This window comes from Salminus brasiliensis, chromosome 8 (genome assembly GCF_030463535.1).
Source record: "Salminus brasiliensis chromosome 8, fSalBra1.hap2, whole genome shotgun sequence".
NCBI lineage: Eukaryota > Metazoa > Chordata > Actinopteri > Characiformes > Bryconidae > Salminus > Salminus brasiliensis.
The window spans coordinates 14,635,996-14,659,074 of NC_132885.1; the positions used below are offsets into that span (position 1 = coordinate 14,635,996).

The 23,079-nt window shown below is 37.3% G+C and overlaps 3 protein-coding genes across 5 annotated transcripts in view; 2 read left to right on the forward strand and 1 right to left on the reverse strand.

Moving 5' to 3' along the window:
- The first annotated feature begins 4,346 nt into the window (after window positions 1-4,346).
- Window positions 4,347-14,692, forward strand: fap (fibroblast activation protein, alpha). 2 transcript variants are annotated; one of them, XM_072685091.1, is made up of 25 exons: window positions 4,347-4,650; window positions 4,892-4,976; window positions 5,976-6,068; window positions 6,539-6,633; window positions 6,735-6,809; window positions 6,924-6,976; window positions 7,530-7,602; window positions 7,700-7,820; window positions 7,924-8,078; window positions 8,206-8,303; window positions 8,490-8,658; window positions 8,757-8,855; window positions 9,318-9,388; window positions 9,489-9,542; window positions 11,188-11,315; window positions 11,483-11,533; window positions 11,630-11,731; window positions 11,841-11,910; window positions 12,071-12,265; window positions 12,678-12,732; window positions 12,855-12,954; window positions 13,185-13,243; window positions 13,386-13,458; window positions 13,921-13,994; window positions 14,118-14,692. In XM_072685091.1, exons 1-25 carry the CDS (start codon window positions 4,648-4,650, stop codon window positions 14,217-14,219), a joined length of 2,253 nt encoding a protein of 750 aa, XP_072541192.1. In that variant the 5' UTR covers window positions 4,347-4,647; the 3' UTR covers window positions 14,220-14,692. The 2 variants fall into 2 exon arrangements, with proteins under 2 accessions (XP_072541192.1, XP_072541193.1); XM_072685092.1 differs by lacking the exon at window positions 4,892-4,976 and having other exon boundaries at window positions 4,351-4,650.
- A 2,326-nt stretch (window positions 14,693-17,018) lies between these two features.
- On the forward strand, window positions 17,019-18,476 carry gcgb (glucagon b). Its single transcript, XM_072685093.1, has 3 exons — window positions 17,019-17,113; window positions 17,214-17,360; window positions 18,259-18,476. Exons 1-3 carry the CDS (start codon window positions 17,019-17,021, stop codon window positions 18,377-18,379), a joined length of 363 nt encoding a protein of 120 aa, XP_072541194.1. The 3' UTR covers window positions 18,380-18,476.
- A 2,697-nt stretch (window positions 18,477-21,173) lies between these two features.
- Window positions 21,174-23,079, reverse strand: part of slc4a10b (solute carrier family 4 member 10b) — a 57,824-nt gene continuing 55,918 nt past the window's right edge. For both annotated transcript variants that reach the window (XM_072685729.1, XM_072685728.1), the window contains one exon: window positions 21,174-22,846. The gene's annotated coding sequence lies outside the window, so the exon portion shown is untranslated. The remainder of the gene's footprint in view (window positions 22,847-23,079) is intronic.

Here is a 23,079-nt window from a genome sequence, read left to right on the forward strand (position 1 = left end):
TTTCTGAGGTGATTACATGTAAGTGAAAGTAATAAGGAAAATAAGTGAAAATAAACATAATTCGATAATTTGAATTATAAATAATTTGAAAATAAAACAATAATTTGATACATAGTTAATGAGACTCCTAGCAATCGTGTAAGACCTGATGGACCATCAAACCTTCCCAAATCTGCAAATACTATAAACAGCACTTTGAAGCTTTCATCTTTGAGAAGGAGGGGGAAATTCTTTCAATCAATCCACTGAGATGACAACTTAGGATGCCATTACTGAGAAAATTAAACAAGGAAGAACATTGTTTCTAGATTGCCCAAACTGGACATTGAAGATGTGAAGGTTTAATTTAATGATTAGTCTAAATCTGAGATATTTAAAGATAACAGAGGTTACAAAAGGCAGTAGATACACCATCAAAACATTAAAAAAATCTTCAAACCACACCTACAGTCATCTTTCAAGCCTGATAGAGGGCCAGTGTAAATTGGTGGAGTTAGTGAAGCCCATCTTGAATGCTGATGAATACAAACAAAACACCTGACCGAGCATAAACACATTCTACAGCACGGTAATGACCCCAAGCACTCTGTTAAAAAGATCAACACATAGTACTATTTTTTCTTTTTCTTAAAGAAGATTTTAAGAACAATAGATTGAGGACTCCCAAAAAACAGGTTTTTACTTCACTGAATGAGTCTGGTATTACAAGCATAATGAAAACTGAAAATCTAAAATATGATTCAGTATTCATCCTGACACTGAACAACTAACAATTTGTACTTAATAGCCATTTTGACTGAAAATGAAATAAATGTATGGATGGTGTCTGATTGTTTGCCCAATACTGTATGGATTGAAGGCGTGGCTAATTTCATCAGTAGTTTTACACAATCTAGAATTATAGCTTGCACAAGACCAAATATATAGACTCTTGACATAAAAGAAGGACATGGCGTTCTCTCTCCTACCACACTGGTTTAACTTGTAAATGTAAGTGAAAAAACAGACCATATTACCACAGCATATTGTTCATACTAAACAAATGACCATCCAGTGCGTCACCTGGGTTTAATTTATTGCATGAGCAATCTGTAATGATGGGTCTTGGATCAAACATTTATTGACAAGCACAAAGAGCATTGTGGGAGAAAGTCACACATCAACCACACACACACTCACACCAGCGCACCTGTTCAGACACCCTCAAGAGAAGGCTGTTTCCCCCTGTACAGCCCTCACCAGAGAGCATCTGTCAGATGACAGCCTGCCATCAAACATGACTTGCACTGACAGTTGGACAGAGGACAGACTTTTCCCTCCTGTGCTGTCTCAGAGATGCAATTAGAAATGCATAAACATGAAAATCATTCCCCCGGGATTACTTTAGTGAACATTTTCAAGGAATTTCAGATTTATTAATCATGCATTTATTAGTTAATGGACCAGTTACATTTATCAGTCATTATTCGTTAACTATCAGGGGACAAATTTACTTCCATAGTGTTGATATTACTGTGGTAGTAGAGTAGATTTCTATGCTTAAATACAGGTGTAAAGTAAATGATTGTATTAAAAAAATTTTTTGTTAATTAGTTAAATTACAGTGGGGTCAAAAACTATTTAGTCAGCCACTGGTTGTGCAAGTTCTCCTACTTAGAAAGATGAGAGAGGTCTGTAATTTTAATCATAGATACACTTCAACTATTAGAGACAAATGAGAAATCACATTGTAGAATTTTAAAGATTTTGTTTGTAAATTATGGTGGAAAATAAGTATTTGGTCACCCACAAACAGGCAAGATTTCTGGCTCTCACAGACCTGTAACTTCTTCTTTAAGAAGCTCTTCTGTCCGCAATTCGTTACCTGTATTAATGGCACCTGTTTGACTTTGTTATCTATATAAAATACACCTGTCCACAGCCTCAAACAGTCAGACTCCAAACTTAACCATGGCCAAGACCAAAGAGCTGTCGAAGGACACCAGGAAGAAAATTGTAGACCTGCACCAGGCTGTAATTCTACAATAGGCAAGCAGGTTGGTGTGAATAAATCAACTGTGGGAGCAACTGTAAGAAAATGGAAGACCTACAAGACCATTGATAATCTCCCTTGATCTGGGACCCCATGCAAGATCTCATCCCGTGGGGTCAAAATGATCATGAGAACGGTGAACAAAAATCCCAGAACTACACAGAGGGACCTGATGAATGACCTGCAGAGAGCTGGGACCAAAGTAACAAAGGCTACCATCAGTAACACACTACGGCGTGAGGGACTCAAATCCTGCAGTGCCAGACATGTCCCCCTGCTTAAGCCAGTACATGTCCAATCCAGTCTGAAGTTTGCTAGAGAGCATATGGATGATCCAGATAAGGACTGGGAGAATATCATGTGGTCAGATGAAAACAAAATAGAACTGTTTGGTTAAAAAACTTGTCATGTTTGGAGGAAGAAGAATGCTGAGTTGCATCCCAAGAACACCCTACCTACTGTGAAGCATGGGGGTGGAAACATCATGCTTTGGGGCTGTTTTTCTGGGGGACAAGACGACCGATCTGTGTTAAGGGAAGAATGAACGGGGCCATGTATCGTGAGATTTTAAGCCAAAACCTCCTTCCATCAGTGAGAGCATTGAAGATGGAACATGGCTGGGTCTTCCAGCATGACAATGATCCCAAATACACTGCTCGGGCAACAAAGGAGTGGCCTAGCCAGTCTCCAGACCTCAACCCCATAGAAAATTTTGTGGAGGGAGTTGAAAGTTTGTGTTGCCCAATGACAGCCCCAAAACATCACTGCTCTAGAGAAAATCTGCATGGAGGAATGGGCCAAAATACCAGCTACAGTGTGTGCAAACCTGGTGAAGACTTATAGGAAACGTTTGACCTCGGTCATTGCCAACAAAGGTTATGTTGCAAAGTATTGAGTTGAACTTTTGTTATTGACCAAATACTTATTTTCCACTATAATGTACAAATAAATTCTTAAAAAAATTCTACAATGTGATTTCCTGGATTTTTGTTTCTCATTTTGTCTCTCCGATCTCTCTCATCTTTCTAAGTAGGAGAAATTGCACAATCAGTGGCTGACTAAACACTTTTTGCCCCCACTGTATATGCTAAATTATCACAGTAGAAATTATATTTCCACAATATAAAGAACCAATACAGGCATACTGTGGAACATGAACTTACCCCAATACAATTGAAGGACACAGGTCGGGTTACTTACTGTTACTTATTTCTCTGTGCACTCCAGGCATTGTGTAGATTTGTTTTCCATCAATCCAATTCCATCAGCAGTTCACCTGATTTGCTTTAATAAAACACTGACTGGGTTATTGGTTGTAAATACTGGGTTTCCATTAAGAGTGTTTTGACAATGATCAAGCTAAAATTCACAAAACCACAGACACATTAATATACAATATATGGCTTTTTGGCTTATTTGAGTATTTATTTTTATTAAAATGTGGGTTTGAGTGCACACATGTATAACATGTAACATGATAAACACACTAGTCACAAACACTGACTGTTAAAAGCTATTCAAACTAGAGAACTAGGGGAAGATAAGGGGAATAATACAAACATATTATAAATACCAGGAGGTATCGACGCTGATAGAGGGGACTTGGAGGTTGAGCCTGTCTTATTTAAACCTCAGACATTTAGCTTGGTTTGCTCTTGATTGTAAAGCTGTTGAACCATGGTCAGATGAAAAGAGCTCTCTGAGGCCTTCAGAAAGAAAGTTGTAACAAAAGCGTTGTATTTGTTTAAATGTATTTTATCATGACTGTGCAAATGATGAACAGATTTTACACCTTTACTGTCCAGATAAACCGCTCTTACATTTTCAAAACCTTTGCACAGTGCTTCTGTTACAGTAACTCATCACTGTAAAAACCGTGCTTTCAAAATTAAGCAAACCAATCATAACACGCCTTTCACTAAACCCCGCCCCTAGATTGATCTCCAAATCTACAAGAGAAGATTGTGTAATGATTAGCTTCTTATTAATATAAATAGAAATTGAGACATAAATTGAAATTTGAATTATGCATTGCAGTTGTCATGTGTGCACACCCACAAGTCATCAAAAAAATCAGTTCAAACTCATTTTTAATTTATATTATTATTGTTATTTGTTTTACATGATTTATCATAACATTTTTTCAAACTTCACTTAAATCTATGGTTTAAACAACAAATGTAAGCTTTGAACTTTCAGCTTGCGCAGAACTACTCTTCACAACTTCCTATAACTGAAGGCGATTTTCCTTGTGGTTATTAGTCACCGTGTGTGCGCGCGCGTAGTACGAGTGTGTGCTAAACGAGGCTCGTGCTGCAGTGCTGACCGCGGGGTGCTGAGCAATGCGGTCACATGCTGAATGAGCTCGGACTCCGCTGCCTTCTGAGATCTGTGTCTGTGAGGAGCAAACTGCATGGAGCCTCAGCACTGCCGCATCCCTCCACTCCAATGATTGAGCGCTGGAAGAGCAGCTGGAAAAGCGCTGTGTGCTGCAGGACTCAGAGCTGAGCCACGCTGAGCAAATGATCTGAGAGCACAGAGAGCAAGAAGTCTCCAACTTCAGCGAGCGCGCAACTCCTCAAGACCGGACTCAGCTGGGACGCTTTTACGCGATTATGGTCAGTTTAGAAAGTTAGAAAGTTTCTCGTGTTGTCTCTCTGTGCATGTGCAGAAGTGTTAACTGTGTTAAAGTACTTCAGTCTTGGCTTAAAGACGTTTTGGGTCAGTTCACTTCCCTGTCCGGAGCACCAGCAGTGTACTATTACAGTTCCCTCTGCGGCTTCATCCTTCTCTAGAAGTGTAGCCTACTGCATCTCTCCTAAGACTTGTGTGTGTGGGTGTGGATGTGTGTACCTGCAGGGCTGCAGTAAGGTGTGTATAGCTACGATCGGAGCTGCTGTCGTCATCACGCTCATCGCTGTTCCAACAGCCATTTATGTACACAGTAAGTTGTGGAAGCGTTTAAGGACATCATTGAGATCTGTGTGTGTGTGTGTGTGTGTGTGTGTGTTTTCTGCATGGGTGATAATTTCCGTGGATTTTTTGCTTAAAGTCACATTGTAATATTAACTTGAATTATTTTGTTTATAGTAGATTTATAAAAATTGTCACTGTAACAAATAGTTTTGAGTTTATTAAATCTAAACCCGTTACATTCGGTTCACTTATTAAATCCAGATATTTAGGCCATTTAATAATTTACTTTTTTAATGTTAAAACGTCAAATAAGTTTTACACTGTTAATATGAATAAATAAAAATATTAAAAAAATACTGTTTCTATAGTTCAGTTTACACCTTTGTCAAGAACTTGAAATGTTCAAACATTTGAAATATTTTAATCATGTAAATTCAAAACACCTTTTTATTAGAAATTATTCTCATGCATTGGTTCATTTTTTATGTGTGTGGGTTTATTTTTCTTTTCTTTTTTTACTTATTTTATATGTAGTTAATTAATGTTAAGATATGTTAGGCTCATTTTGCTTGGCACCTGTGAAGCTAAAAAGTAACGGGAGTTGTTTTTTCAGTGACATAAACCTGTTGTATATATAGCCTTACAGATCCTCTGCAAAACGTACCATAGCTTTAATGAAATAAATATAATTTTATTGCCTTTAAAATGTGTTGTTTGTTTGCTTGTATGTTGTTGTGATTTTGCAGTTAATTCCACAGAACATATTTCCTTATAACTATCAACTACACTATTATTGACTGTGTACTACTACTACTACTATAATGTGTGTCTATTTTGCTGTCTAAATCAGAGGGCGTAGTTTTTAGTGTTTTTTTTTTATGTACACTACAAAAAAAAATTAGGAAGACTTAAATTTACTTTAGTGAAGGTACAGTCACTCCAATAAACATCAACCATTGAACTTTTGAAGTGGCGCCACCTTGTGTTGACCCACTGCTAATGAACTGCTTAATGTTTCCTGTTTCAGGGGGTGACTCTGGTTCAAAGCGGACTTACACATTCGATGACTTTTACAATGATACCATTAGGTATCAAACATATAATTTGCGGTGGATTTCAGGTGAGATGCACACATGCTCTGCGTATAGTACACAGACTGGTTTGGTGTCAGATAAATAAATAAATAAATAAAAACGCAAATGATAAAGATTGACAGTCAAGTGGCATTCAGTAGCATTGTTTTTTAATCTGGATGCTATATCTCCTATAATCTAAAAAAATTAATAAAGGTGCTACAAATGGTTCTTTGAACAATTCAATAGAAGAACCACTTTCGTTCCCATAAAGAACCATGTTTGTAATGAAGATCTGACCTTTAAATAGATAAAGAACCTTTGCATCCTTGGATCTTTTAAAGGTTCTTCACATTTGCACATCTCTATGACAAACATGGTTCTTTATGGAACCAAAAGTGGTTCTTCTATGGCATCACTCAAAGAACCATTTGTAGCACCTTTATTTTTAAGAGTCCTGACAGGCACACTGATTAGCTCTTTTTGTCCAGTATTTATTTATGTCATTCTTTTACAGACAATGAATACCTCCATAAGAGCAAAGATGGCAACGTGTATCTGCATGACGTGGAGCGAATGACAAGCTCAATATACTTGAGCAACTCAACATTTGTAAGATGATTCACAGTATCAACCAGTGCATTGTGTAGTCTTTACTTTCACCCTGTGTGTTGACTGTAATATTTTAATGGAGTGTGTAATTTGCTTCACAGACCCAAGTGGATGCCACAGATTACTTAGTATCTGCTGATAGGAAATTCATCTGTTTTGAGAGCAACTACTCAAAGGTAACCACCACAAGTTCAAATTCAGGGGTTTAAATCATGTAAATCCTTTATGTTTACTATGATAAAGACATTATTAATACTGACTGTAATATCAGAATGATGTTATCTTTACAGCAATGGAGACACTCTTTCACTGCTTCATACTCCATGTATGATATGAGGACTAAGTAAGTAGAACCCCACTATAGATCTATAGTACCCACAGAGCAGTTAGCACATAGCGCTGTGACAGGTTTAGGTATCAGCTAACATTAATTGGGTTCCCAAAATCATTTTACCATGAAGATAAATGATATTAAGATTGTCTTAACACTAAAATGCTTCTAGGAAACTGGACCCTGGGCAGGAAAACACTTAAAATAAATTCAATTGAAATATATGAATGGCAATACATTTAAATAATGTGTCATAGTAAAATCAGTGGGGGTTTTTTTTTGGTTAGTTTGTGGGAGTGACTCGCATGAAGTTCATCTTGTCACATTGTGTCAGCATAGTGTTATCTTTAGCTGTCATCCAATACTTGGTGAAATTTAACATATCAAATTGGGAAACCAAACTGTTGTTACCTTGTGCTGTATTTTACTGTGTTTGTCAGCAAAGGACAAAGATTGTCAAGATAAATGTATTTAGATTCATAGATACTGAATGTGTCTATTAGTCCATTCATAGACATAGTCTGTGTTGTCCCTGTGCTTCAGCTCAATTGTGTCTGTTTTCCAGGGATTTCATCACACCTGTTCACATCCCTCAAATCACCCAGTTATTAGTGTGGGCGCCTGTGGGAAACATGCTGGTGAGAAGGAATTTCCTGTTCTTATGCACAGCTGGCATTCAGTTTAATACTGATTGTTAATGTTGGAAATACTGTGGTCATTCACCCTCCTCCACAGGCTTATGTGTGGGACTACAACATTTACCTCAAAATGAATGCCACTGCCGAGCCCATACAGATCACACAGGATGGAAAGGTCAATCAGATTCTCAATGGAGTTCCAGACTGGTCATATGAAGGTCATCTATCTGTCCATTTGTTCTTCAAAAGATCTTTTTGTTAATTCATTAATTTATACTTGCTTTTTGTAACTTTTCTATTAACTGTTTCTGTTCTCCCTAGAGGAGGTGTTTGTGTCGAATGAGGGGATGTGGTGGTCTCCCACAGCAAAGCACCTGGCTTATGTGCAAATTAATGACACAAATGTGCATGCCATTGAGTACTCCATGTATGGAAATGGACAGTACCCCAGCACCATGGTAGTGCCCTACCCCAAGGTATGAAAATACCAAATGCGCCTTCACTTCTGAAGAGACTTCAGAGTTTCTTGAATTGACATTAGACATCTGAGGTGCTTTTACTTTTTACGTGCCACATTTTATTTTCAGTGTTTCTTTTTACAAGGCTGGTTCCAGTATTCCAAAAGCTAGGCTGTTCGTAGTTGACGTTGCAAAGTCGTCGGTCCATTTAGAAGTGCTGGTGCCAAAAAGCATTGGGGCAGGGTATGGAACAGTTTATTCATATTCCCTTTGTCAGAATAAATGCTAATTTCAAATGTAGCATTGACAGCAATGGTAATTTTGTCTTTGTCAACATGTTAAACATATAATTAAACAACCACACATTGATGTGAGCTCAACTGATTCATGGATTTTAGCTCACTGTTAATCCCAGTTTATGTTCCTCAGTGACCACTACCTGAGCTCAGTGACGTGGGTGACTGATGAGCGCATTGCTGTACAGTGGCTGACACGAAGACAGGACCAAGTTCTTCTTCAAATCTATGACTATGATGGAACCAACTGGAAGGAAAGCATGAAATTTGAACAAAAGAGCAAAACAGGTTGGGTTGGTCGAGTAAGTTCAGCACTACTATTCAACATTACGAGTCCATCTAAATTCTGGCTGACCAATGGCACTGAAGTCATTGTCTCCTTGTCTCATCTGTTTCTCAGTACAGCCCTTTGCCTCCTTACTTTTCTGCGGACAACAGTAGTTTCTACAAGGTGATGAGCGACACAAAGGGCTACAAACATCTCCACTATGTGAAGGGTGTAAGTTGCTGGATATGCATTAACTTTCACTATGAATCAGTGCAATAATATGAATCTACTATTTTCCTGCTACTAAGTTTGGACTGGACTAGTCTGGACTAACTGTAAGCAGTTACACTTGTAAAAGTGCAACTCCAATTTGGATATAATGTTATTATATCTGTTCAGGAAAGTTACTTATCTTGTTAAATAAGATACTTTATGTACCAAGACATATACTGTACCAATAAACTTTTCTAAAGAGAAAAGGCAATAACCATATAGTCTAAATTGCAAACTTGTATTCTCATTAAGGAGTGTTATCACCCAGAGCTTTATGTAACTCTTTACATCACAAGAAGCCAGAGGTCGTTGTGTCCAATTAAGAACTGGGACTGTACCTCTGAGTGTACTTCTAAAGCACAGGGCAAGAGAAAGTTCTTGATAACAACTTTCTGAAATGCTTGTGTGTATCTTCTGCAGGGGAAAGCTGTACCGATTACTTCAGGCAAATGGGAGGTAGTCTACATTTCAAAGTTAACTAAAGATGCAATGTAAGTGCAATGAAACTGCAGAAGTTAACTGGATTTTAGACCAAACTTCTTGTCCCAGTCTCACTGCCATTTATGTACATCTTCACTTGTTTCACCATAGCTACTATGTGAGTAATGAGTATATGGGGAAACCAGGGCAGAGAAACCTTTACAAGTAAGTACCCACTTGCCGGCTCCATGCACTACACGCCGCTGCAACATTAACCAAAGAAATACGTTCTTCATTTAAACTGCTTTGAAGAACTGCTGTATTATAAAACTGCATCATTCATTTAGATGTGAAATTCAATGTATGTATGCAGTCACAGTGTTATTATCTCAATAGTTTGCAGATGCCTGCTTATCCACATTTTTATCTGAAGTCAAGAGTATTCAATTCAATTCAAATGTATTAATATAGATCTTTTCACAACAAATGTCGCAAAGCAGCTTTCAGATATTTGGGTCCAAGCCTTATTTGGGCAAGTTAGTGGCAGCAGTGGCAATAAAAAACTCCCCTGGGTTGAGAGGAATAAAACCTTGAGAGGAACCAAGACTCACAAGGGGATCCCATCCTCTTCTGGTTGACACCAGATAATAACAATAATAAGCAAAACAGGAATAAAAACAACAATAAAACAAAACATATTTAAAAAAAATAGCAAATGTGAAGTCAAGCCATACAAGATGAAAATGTGAGTGAGATGATAAAGTCCATGCAGATAAACAGTCAGAAGCATAGTCATGCAGTGAGGTGTGGATGAACCAATGCAAGGCTTGGGGCAGAACAGCAGGCAGTAGGGTATTGGAGAGCCATGTCAGGCAGTACTGGGATGGAACAGTTGGAACTGGGCATCTCAATACATGTGAAGAGACAGAAAGAAAACAGAAAGAAGGGAAAAACACAAGGGGTTAGATGACGTGCAGTAAAACTTTATGGCGGGGGTGGGAATGGGGGCGGTGATATAGCAGGACAGGATCCAATAGGTAGACAAGGGCAGCTGACCACAAATTGACTCGCATCAGCAGCAAGCTAACAGCAGGGGGCAGCTCAGCATATGGGGAAGAGAAAAGAAAGGAGAAAAATGAAGAAGTGTTTAGGAGTTTGAGTAGACGGCCTGTGAAGAAAGTAGATTAGAGAGACTGCAGTACTGATTTGGAACCTGTGAACTGAGCAGTACAGCAGTACAGTCCAAACGTGTTAGTATTCATACAGCTACAAGCTACATTAGCAAGGATAAGTATGGATAGGGAGTTTTTGCAATAACTCTTTTTTTTCTGGAAAGGCGTTCCACTAGATTAGGGAACATTTGCATTCAGCCCCATTAGAATTAGTGAGGTCAGGTGCTGATTTTAGCTGTACTGAAGCATCAGAACTGGCTCAGTCTAAAATAAACTGTAAAGATTTTGTATCACAAGGGTCTCTCCTCCCAAAGGTATTCAGTGATTCTCTAACACTCCAGAGAAAGTGTAGTCCATAATGTGTGCAATTAAAGGTTTTCACAAATGGGTTAAATTAAATAATTACTTTTATTTAATTAGGTATACGTTAGCTAGGTCTATATTTAAATACTGAATTATATTCATACAAATATGAATATCAAATCACAATAAACTTACAAATACAAATGCAATGGCTGAATGTGCTGAATCTGCACATAATTCCTCAGCTTGATTCAATAAAATACCAGAAGTTATAGTTATAAAGTAATTATATTATATATAGTCATTATAGTAATACATATAAAAAGCATGCTTTCGTTTTCTTGGTGATATATGTGACATTTATCTGTTAATGCTATGCTTTGTTGTCATATTAGGATATCCTTCGGCAGCAGTGGTCACTCTGCCCCTGAATGCGTCACCTGCTCACTCTACCAGGACAGGTGTCAGTTCAATTCAGCATACTTCAGCCGAAACGCCTCCTACTTCCGCATGGACTGCTATGGTTAGCACACCGCTCGTCCTGCTCTCACACCTGCTGCTGCTTAACGTATAAAAATGTGTACCACAGTACTGACAACCCCACCATCACAGTTTCTCAGGTTATCTGAGGAATTTACACTTAAAATGTAAGAAACTTACACTTCTATTCCTTCATGTTTTTACCTGTAGGACCAGGACTTCCTCTCTTCACTCTTATGGATAACAGAGGGACACGTAAAGGTTTGTTGCATAAATTAAGTTTAATTAAGAAAAACAGATGATATGAAATATGATTATATTTGGGGACCACATCACTCACTATCAGATTTTGATTAGAAATTCAGGTGCTTGAAGACAACAAGAAACTGGAACAAATTCTAACAACAGAGCTCCAAATGCCAACCATAAAACGGGCCACGTTAAAGATGCAAGGGTTCGGTAAGAGAAACACATTTGGTTCATGAAAAATGTTTGATGATAATACAATCTTTTACAAAAATAACATGATTAATTTTTCTATTTATTATTTACTATAAAAAAAAAACAGATTTCTGGTACCAGATGATGTTCCCTCCCAATTTTGATGCGTCCAAAAAATATCCTCTCCTGATCCAAGTGTAAGTTCTTCATTGACACTGTTTAGTCTGCTTAGCCTCTTGTCATATTTATATGCCATCACCTTGACTTGACTAGTGGACTTTAGTAGTGTGGAAAAATCTCCACATCCTTGACATATACATTAGTTCAGCCTTATGACTGCTGTGTCCTGTTTTAAAGGTATGCAGGGCCAGCGAGTCAGTATGTGGACTATAAGTTCAAGCTGGAATGGGCCACTTACCTATGCAGCACTGAGAACATCATCATCGCCAGCTTCGATGGACGGGGAAGCGGTTACCAAGGTGACGGAATAATGCACGCCATCTACGAGAGGCTGGGCACGTATGAGGTGGAAGATCAGATCTTAGCAGTGAGGTGAGCTGGAGGGAAGCGATGTGTACACGCTAAAAGCTAAACCTGTGTGTGACTGCAGCAGAGCAGGACACAGCAGGTGCTGAGGCAGAAGAGCACATCTTACGTAACACACACTTTTTTAAGATTCATCAGTGGATAAAAGTTGGATGTGACAGATGCAGAAAGAGTAATGCGGATTTCAAGGATGTGTCTGCCTGTCTCTCTTTCTGTGTGTCAAATTGTGCTTGAGTGGCGCTGATATAGAAAAAGTAGAGTTAACTGAGGGGAACTGTAGATGAAATTATACAGATAATATGTTCTGAAATGCTGTAGTCCTTTAATGATATCAATAGATTAGAATTTGCATATTTTACTCACTCTGAATGTCTGTAACTTAGTTCAAGTTTTTTTTTTTCTTCTATGTTCTCTGTAGGAAATTCATCGATATGGGCTTCATAGACAAAGACAGGATTGGAATGTGGGGATGGGCAAGTTTTTCCATATATTTTCATATACAGTATATAACAGATATATTCTAGCCCATCTATTATGACTGTTTCTCATTTAATTCCATAGTAAGTATCATTTAATGAACCTTGTCTCACTGCAGTCATATGGTGGCTATGTGACTTCCATGGCTCTGGGATCAGGAAGCGGCCTTCTTAAATGCGGGATTGCTGTGGCTCCTGTTTCCAAGTGGGAATTTTATGGTATGTCATATTTTTTAAATTAGTTTAAGAGCAAATTGTTTTCAAAGCAATCAAAAATTAAGATTTAGATTTGAAACTGTATTTTTATATTTTATCTTATATTATATTTAGATAAAAATAAAAATTCTATTTCTATTTTTCATGTATCAAATCATTATAAAATCTATAAGGTATAATCTCAGCCACTTAAAAGATGGTTTGGCAAAAGCCTGAAAGATGTTCTGTTTCAGATGCTGTGTACACAGAGAGGTACATGCACCGCCCTGAGGAAAATTCTGACAGCTATAAAGTAAGAACCTGTACATTCCGCAGCAAACCCTCCACTGTGAAAAATGAAATATGGCTTACAGCATGTGGATGTCACAGGTCTATACATTCAGTATAAGGATCATGTTTCCCATTTATTATTTTTCCCTTTTTTCTTTTTGCAGAATTCAACTGTAACAGGCAGAGCAAAGAATTTCAAATCAGTGCAGTACCTTTTAGTGCACGGCACTGCAGATGGTATGACTCCCTGTTTGCTCAAATGAACAATTTTCATAACATTAACAATGGTAATGTATTAAATCATTTAAAGCACTGAGGGACTACTGCTATCAATATTTTTTTTGTATTTTAATAGTGCTTTTTTTAAGGGTATTCAAATAAAATGTATAATAAACATTTTCCATTTAGTCTGTCTGTAAACTCAAACTTTATCTCATGATGGTTGTGTCCTGTTTTAAATCATTGAACCCTAGGTTCCTTATTCAGCTATTAATCCTTATGCAGAAACTATTGTGGATTATTTGGTAACTATTTGGCTTAGCATCTGTTGAGTCCCACAGGGTTCGATTTTGGGGCCAATGAAACTGATGTTACTTATGGCAGCAATGTAGTTACGAGAGTGACAAAGTGTGGAAGATCTCATGTGTAGTTTTAAAGTTGAATAATATTGTTTCTTTCTTATCTTTTTTTTTATTCTAGATAATGTCCATTTCCAGCAAGCTGCTCAGATCTCTAAAGCACTGGTGGAGCAGCAGGTAGACTTTGAGGCGATGGTGAGTGTTAGAAAAGAAAACTTGATGGTTGAAGAGTCAATGTAACAAAACTCTCTTTATGAAAAACATCAATTGGTGCCGTGTGTAGACTCAAGTCTGTGTTTCTGTCATTCCTCTATGCAGTGGTACACAGATAAAGACCACGGTCTGTCTGGCAAGGCTCGTCACCATCTCTACACACACCTGAGTCACTTTCTCCAGAAGTGCTTTTTTGAGAAGAAATAGATCACCACACATAGTTTAAAGACGTTTGTAATGGTCTTCAACTGTGTAACAAACATGTATATAACTTATGTTGAAATACTGAATGTTGAAATAATGAACACACAGAGACTTGGAAGTCCCTGTAGTTGTTGAGTATTTTTTTTTAATGTTTTGTTTCAGGATCTTTTGTTTTGGGCTGTAACTCCGTATCCTCTATATGTGTCTTGATCAAAGCAAACTGTTCAATGTCTGCATGGTTGTTTTTTATTATGTATAAAAATACTATAAGCTATACAGTTTATGTGACATTATTTGTGATATTTCAGGGTGTTTCTTGCACTGAATTTAATGTGTAGTCTTAGGTCTTCAGTACCTGCATCTACTTTGTGAATTACTGATTGAGCTACTCTGACAAAAAGTGCAAACTACCACAGGTGTCATATAGTGTTCGAATGCAAATATGCAAATAAATGATACAAATAAAATCAAACATGACAAAGTGGTTCTGGCTGAGGTTTCTGTGTGTATTGCCCACAGAAGACACACTGCTACCCAGAGGTAAAGGTATATATCAAAAAGGCATATAGAACATCTGTTTTATTAATATCTCTGTAATTCTCTTAGACAAAAATATGATTGGATGCAAAGACAAATGAGCCTTTAGCATAAGTCTCAAGATCTCAATAAAGTCTCACAATGTGCTCAGATTTACCAAATTAATAACAATCATTTACTAAAGAAGTCTCAAGAGTCTCTAAACTCTGAACTATGTCAGGACTAAGATACTTCAGTTTTGATGCTCTGTTACTGTTTAATTGTGGACTGTTATATTCACCTTAATAGCTGAGCATCTAACAAATATCTTAATTTATGTTTTTAAACAAAACAGTGAATTTGCAGTGCACTTTATACTTGATCAAGTAAACCATCAACTCTTACTGGAAGTCCAGATGACCAAACTGAAGCACTGTTATTTTAGACAAGAACAGAAGACGTTCACTGAAAAAAACAATACATCTTAGAACAGTTAAAGGTAAGAGGATGACCAGCAACAGATGGATCATTAATGAGCTGAAAATACAAATAGAATATGAGTGAAATGTGAAAGTCCATGCAGGTAAACAGTCATAAACACAGCTATGCAGCTATAAATGCCGGATCGCAACAGGCAGCAGGGTAGTGGAGAGCCAGGTCTGGCTGTACTGGACAGAACCATCAGAACAGGGCATCTTAATACATGGGAAAGAGATAGAAAGAAAACAGAAAGGAAGGAAAACAGAGAGAGTAGGAGGAGCACTGCAATATTGGGGGGTGTTTACAGCGGAACAAGGCTGATCCAGAGGGTAGACAGGCACCAGCACCCTATCACGAATGGACTAGCATCAGCAGTGAGCAGACAGCAGGGGGCAGCTCATCACACGGGGAAGAAAGGAAAAGAAAGATAGGAGGAAAAAAAAGAAAGGCGTTACGGAGTATGAATAGGCTGGTTTAGGGTGTCTACTTTATAATAAGGAATAGGCTACCTGTCATAAGCACAACTAACATCTAATTTATGTCCATTTATTAATGCCCAAAACAAAAAAAGACCTCAATCCAAGAAATGTATTTAAAATTGAAAACAACATGACGAGAGAGTATTTTAGAATGCAGACATGACAATTCTACAAATGTATGAACATAGTGTTTCTACTTTACATTAGGTGTTTGAGCATTGCTTTGAGATTTCAATAAACAACCTATATATTACATTATATATATAATATGTTACATAATATATATTACAATATATATATACATATACATATATATATATATATATATATATATATATATATATATATTACATTATGTAGCAGTTCTTTAAACCTTTAAAAGGCTGTATACACAAGGTTGTTTTTCAGCATTTATTTATTATTCTGCAACCCTGTATAATTATCTTGCATACAATCAAAAATTCAGAGACATGATTCAGAGGTATGCCCCCCTCCACCTTTGCTCTAGACTTATGTATGTCTGTTCCAGACTTTTCCATTATTTTGGCATTGTCAGTAATGGGTTTACAAATATTACAAGTCTTCAGTATTCACAGTTTGAACAAATACTCATGGGCTAAGATGGCCACAGATGGACCTAAATTTAGGACTGATATGCACTGTCACTGTCAACTGAAGCCCACCAAACCACAAAAAGATATCTCTCTCTTTCAGACATTCAGTTTCACTGACCTCAGTGGAAAATAGCCACTGTCTTGGAAACCGAAATGAATCACTGTATTTGACAGGATGGCATTGCTGTTTGGGCTCTAATCCCTGCTTTTAACTTCTCCAGGACATTGCAACATCTATCTAACAAATTCACACTGCAAATATGTACAGTGCATTGAAACGGAGTCTTGTCTAATGGATTGAGAATAACGAGTAAGTGTGTATGCGTGCATGCGTATGTGTGTGTGCGTAGTCACCCGGGGCTGCTTGTCCATGGATGGATTTCTGTATATAAGGCTCACTGTAGCAGACAGGGACCAGGAACACACTCCTGGGAGCCAGATAAGAAGTCAGTGGACACCAGCACGCTCTCTCACTTCATTTGCATTCGTCCTCTGAAAAAGCAGCCAGCCAACAGGTAAGTTCTGCATCAAGGCTCTAGAGTTCATTCGACATACTGAGCTTACTCTGTCTTTGAATAAAGCTATTCATTCAAGTATGGACATCATTAACAGTATTAACATCTGTTGTTTGCCTATGCTGAACAGATGTGCGCTTAATATATATAGACAGATATATTTATATAGAGAGATTTTTTTTTCTTGCAGATAACAGAATGAAGGGCATTTACTGTTTGGCTGGACTCATATTCCTCATCATAGTGCAGAGCAGCTGGCAGATTCCCACTCAAGACACAGAGGAAAACTCCAGGTAAGATAGTAACAAGTCTCTATATCCTGTAACAGGTTCAGAAAACATTGATTAATTCTATTTATTTATGTATTTTTTTCATTTACGTTCTTTCTTTCAGTGTGATTTTAGAGGACACGTTATTCCATGATCCAGTGAGCATGAAGAGGCACTCAGAAGGAACATTCTCAAATGATTACAGCAAATATCTAGAGACAAGAAGAGCCCAGGACTTCGTACAATGGCTGATGAACTCAAAGAGGAGTGGGTATGTCATAAATTAATACTCTTTATGCTTACTAAACATTGCATTTACATAAATAGGCTTTTTCTTTTATTGTGACAATCCTAGAAACTTTGTAAATAAATTCGAGATCAGTTTGTTTTGTGTTTGTGTGCTGGACAGTCAGGCTTTTTTTTTATTTCCAAATGAGAAAATAAACAATTTTTGGAACATTATACCATTCAGTACAACAATATTGATCATTCTAAACTGCAGTTCTAGAGTAGGACTTGATGTAGGAACTACCCAAAGGGAAAAATATGTTGTTCTCTTTGTCTGAGGAGAAATAAAGCAGATTACAATATTGTTTCGCTAGTTTTTGAAATCTTTCTCCAAAACTCCCCTTTGGGAGAAAAGAGGAGATCACAAACAGCGCTTAACTGCGGGAGGCTTTGGACACAAATGAGTAAAGCATGAGGTCTCTTTCTGCTCTGATAGACTGCTGAAAGATGCTGAGAGATGTAGAAGAGAGCTTTATAAGAAATGATGAGATCTTATATTTGTCTTATATGAATCATATTCAGCTGAGACTGAGCTAAGATCAGTCTGACCAAACAGAGATTAAGCCACCTAATTCTGATCAAAATTAGAAAAATCTAAGGAAAATTGCTTCCTCACATTTGTCTCAAACCAGACTTAATGGTTGTCTAGGAGAAATAAGAGGAGAGCTTTACTTGAACATTTAACTTAAACGTTCCTCTGGGTAGGAAATTCAGATGTTCAATATTTTGTTTATTTTATAACAATAATGAAGCTGACTGATGAAGTTTCGGACCTCCAAGATTGAATGTGTTTGTGTTGCTTTTGATTCTTGCTCTCAAGAAGTGTGTTGGAATGACATTTTCATCATTATACACTAATGCTTTTAATACCGCTGCTTTAGCACCCAAACAAGACGGCATGCAGATGGCACCTACACCAGCGACGTGAGCTCCTACCTGCAGGACCAGGCAGCCAAAGAGTTTGTGTCTTGGCTGAAAACAGGGAGAGGGAGAAGAGACTAAGAAGCTACATTCAACAAGAGAGAGAAAACACTTCACCCATGCCTTTCACCCAGGAGAAAAAGGGAGAGAGAAAGGGAGACACTTTGCTAGTCCTGCTCAAACATCTCATTCCATTCTATCATGTTTTATAAAGAACTGTGTCATCATTTCCTTAAAATGAGCAAATAAACACTTGCTGAAGCACTGTGACTCGACACTGGACTGGGTTTCGTGTGTTGTCTGTCCGTCTTTTATTCAGTATTTCATTTGTACCTCAGGATGATTTATATAATCTGATTCATATAGAACAATTATTAGCTTCTGAACTATGGACATGCCAAAATAAAGCTTTAATTTTTACTACATTTTTACAACATTGAAAGTTCCATAACTGCAGTCATTTATGAAGAAATCATGATAGCTGAAATATCAGTGCACAGCTATTTTTTCTAGAAGCATTATTTATCAAATAATGCTGCAAAAAGGCATTGTTTGTTGCTACAAAAGTGCATCAAACATCCACTATATGGATAAAAGTATCTGCATGAAAAAAGGCTAAGAAAGGCTTTTACTAGAATTTGTAGCATTGCTTTAAGTCATTTTTGCATTCAGCGAGGTAATGATGTTGAATGATCCCCTATCCCATCCCACCTTATCCCCTAACTCCCCAACTCATCCCAAAAGTATTGGACGGAGCACCATCATTCCAGAGAACACAGTTCCACTGTGTGTGCATTTGTCCACAAACATTTGGACATACAAACTTTAAACTTGCATTTAGAGCAGGACAGAAATTCCAACCACTAATTTCAGTGATAGGCAATTAATACCATTCAAACAAATGTATAGAAATGATCTCCAATGGATTACAGTTCTCTGTTCGGTGTGCACTAGTGCTCAATGTGAATATTTCTCCAGAGTGGCTCAGAGTGACAGCTCTACCTCAGGTCGTGTCATGTCAGTCCATTACACCACTTGTAACATGACGCTAAGAATGCAGAATTATGAAGCTCAGTGAGCAAAGATGTCAGTGAGTAAGAGATGTGAAGGCTGAGTGATCAGACAGCATATCTCTGAATGCCCTGTGGCAGAGAGAGAGAGAGAGAGAGAGTAAATAGGGGCCTTGGGGACCATGTCTCTCTCAGAGCTGTCAGCTGACACTTCAGACCATCTGCTGAGAAAAAAAGAAAAAGAAAACAAGGCACCCCTTCACTTGCCTTTTTGTAATGCTATTGATAATTTATTGATCTCTAGTGACAATGTGGAGATATAAAAATCCAGATTACAGTTAAACACAGCTGGTGAAAAGAAGTTACAAAAATAACATTCAAAATACTACTACTATTAATAATAATGATAATGATCATAATAATGATCATAATAGCAATAATAACAATCATTATTATTATTATTATTATTATTATGAGAATCATTAGCTTTATGTGTAATTTGTGATTGTTCCCTTTTGCTTTTCTCTCTCAATGTTGAGTGACACACATTCTTTCTATTTAGAATAAATGCCATATAGAAACACACTGCCTGTGTGGGGATCAGGAGGCTGTACACAAAGATTAAGATCAGAACTTATTTTATATGAACCTTTTTGAACGGTTTCATAAAATGATGATCACTTACACTATGAAGTTCTGCACCCCTCTGTCCACCGGGGTTTCTTCTACTTCCCACAAACACACAAGGGCAAGCTATGTCTAATACTGGAGGTATTGAGAGCTCGCTGCTAGATATGAGTGTTTAGCTGTTGTTTTCTTTTTATTAACCATTAGCCTTTTCACCCAATAAAGTAGAAGGCTAGATGACCAGACATATCCAGCCTGCTTTACCAAAGTTCCACAGCGTAGTTTCTGCCTGCGCTGAGCTGGGATTAGCAATGATGGAGATACCATTCTCTTAATTGCAGATCAGTGGAGCATCAATGTGATTTTAAAACTGTTATTTTAAGGTAGACAGGAGGCTACAACGCAGAGAAAAGGCTAGTGCTATGTTTTTACAATATAAACGTTTAAAATAAGAGAGAGAATGTTTGCAGGACAAGACTAGAAAGCGGACGTATTTGATGAACCAGTAGAATTAAAGCTGATCTTCCTACGCAGATTATTCTAATACCACCAGAAGGACAACTTGCGAGGGTTAAAACTGAACTTGCCACCTAATGAAATATTGATCTGCTGTAACTATAGTAAAAGTTTTCCTCTGTGATGGGCCATCTACAAATACCACCATGGTTCTTCTACTATGCCTTCCATGTAAAAGTAAGGACACAAATGAAGAACACTGAAAGAAAGCTGACTCTCAAACCATAAGTATAAAATATTCAGTAGTTGAATGGACTAGAATGGACATCTTGCAAACCAGCCATGAGTTCTACTCAAATACATAATATAATATTTGTTATATCATATTGGTTTATTTCACTTACATGACAGTTTATCAGAGGTTGGGATTTTTACCTTAATTCAGGCTTTAACTCAATTGATCTAATCAGAGGATTCTTAAGTCTAATGATTGAACTCTTGAGATAATGGACGGATTTGATCTGGTCAGGCTCTGTCCTTGTGTGTAGTTAGTTCATTTGTATAAATTGTGTCAGTGTTCTTTTATTTGCTTTTGCTTCATGGTGTCCAGAATGAACCCCTGTACATTTGACATATGCGTTAAGTTATTAAGTTATAATAATAATAATAATAATAATTATTATTATTATTATAAGTTATACATGATGACTAACCAATGTATACGTACCAACCACCCACCTCCAGGCTTGCAAGCACTACTGCATAAATATACACATTAGGAATCCAGAGATTATAGATATTTATTAGACACACTTTCATTAAACAGAAACAGTAACGTTAAAAGAGCTTGGACATTGAATTTCAAAATGCCATTTAAACCATAAGTAATACATTTTAATGAAAGAAACATTTGTTGGAAGAAGAAATGTAATACAGTCCAAAGACTGAAACTGTTGACGTTTCTTCCATGACTCCTAAAGATCAAAACAGGACAAATCATGTCAACATGAGACCTTATAAAGGACTATCATTTTTTAGGAAAATCATAAAGTCTGAAGGTGTAAAACTCAAGAAGGTGCAATTTTATTTACAAAGAAAGTCTACATAATAAACCTTCCAAAAATAAATTCTAATCTATATCATCTATTTTGCCCTTCTAGAATACTATTGCATTTTTTCTCAAAGGCTGATGTTTTATGCCCTTTAACAGACACTTCCCAGTGAACAATCGCCATTGAATCGATGTTGCGATCACATAAATGGGTATCATTTCAACATTGATTCAACCACCACGTTTGCTGGTTTTCAAGTATGAGCAATCCCTTGAGATGGAGAATACGGCCTGTAATGAAATGCCCTTCAGAATTTCTGACTGATGCGAAAGAAAGCTAAAGCTTCCGTGTGATGTGTGTAATATACTGCTGGCGAGGAACTGTGACATGGTATGGTTTATTCAGCGATGCACATTGCTTAGCTATCAGGAACAGGGATTTGGACTTTGGCATAGTTACAGCATCAACAAACAGCCAACAAAATAAGACTCAACAGATCAACAGAAATTATATTTAGGCTTTTTAACGATCAGCATTCTCAGCTGACATAATTTTAAATCTCTCTTAAATGACAATAGCTTTCTTTAAAAATGGAATGGAATGCAATGCAATTTAAATGGATGTAGCCTGTACTCCAATGTCTAAGAGCTAAGGGAATACCCATATAAAATAATACAGATTTCCATTTATTTTGCTTTCCAAAAACAAACAAACAAAAAAAAAAAAAAAAAAAAAGAAAACAGAATGAGAGCTGAAACATATAGATTTTATAATGATACTAAACAATGCATGCATAATATAGTCCTATTCAGTGATTGGATCTACTATTAATCCTCTGGACCTTAAAGCAATAAAGACTAAACTTCTCTTAATAATTGTGTCAGCTTTTAGGCTTGCGGTTAGCTTTATAGAATAACATGAATACTGTAGCTTCTCAAAAATACAAAACATAGAAAATACTTATGAGTCCATTTCAAATCAAAAGTTGTCTTTAAAATAGTTTCTAGATTTTCCAACACACACACACACACTTTCACACAAGCGCAACTGCTGTCTCTGGCCTTCGTCTGCTGGTATTTATTTTACATTATTAAACAGAAAATGTAAATAGAAATGCAGAGACACTCTCTATGCAGAGGAGTCATTTTCTTTCCCAAACATACATAGTGTAAAATTATGGACTATGGACTACTCTACAGCGGTTCTGCTGAGAACTAAACAAACAAAGACAGAGACACACGGAACAAGACGAAAAGGAGCAGAAACATGTGGCACATGATATAGTGTATGTGTGTGTGTGATATAGACCACAGTGAAGGAGATACAGGTCAGAGGCTTGTCTCCCAGCGCTTTACTCTGAATCTTTCCTCCGATGCTCCTTTCTCCCACTGCTGCTGGACAGGCTGTGTGGAAACAGACAGAGAAACAGCTTACTTCACCCAAACACACACCCAACACCCCCCCGCACACACACATACAGAAAACACTGACACAACCCATTAACTGTCCAGCTCTTCTGGAGACATGTCCTACCTTAAGCCATGGACGATCCAGCAGAAAGCTTTTTTTGGGTGTTCTAACCCCCACAAACCTGAACATAATCTCCACTGGTTGGTTCGACAGAAAAGTGGTATAA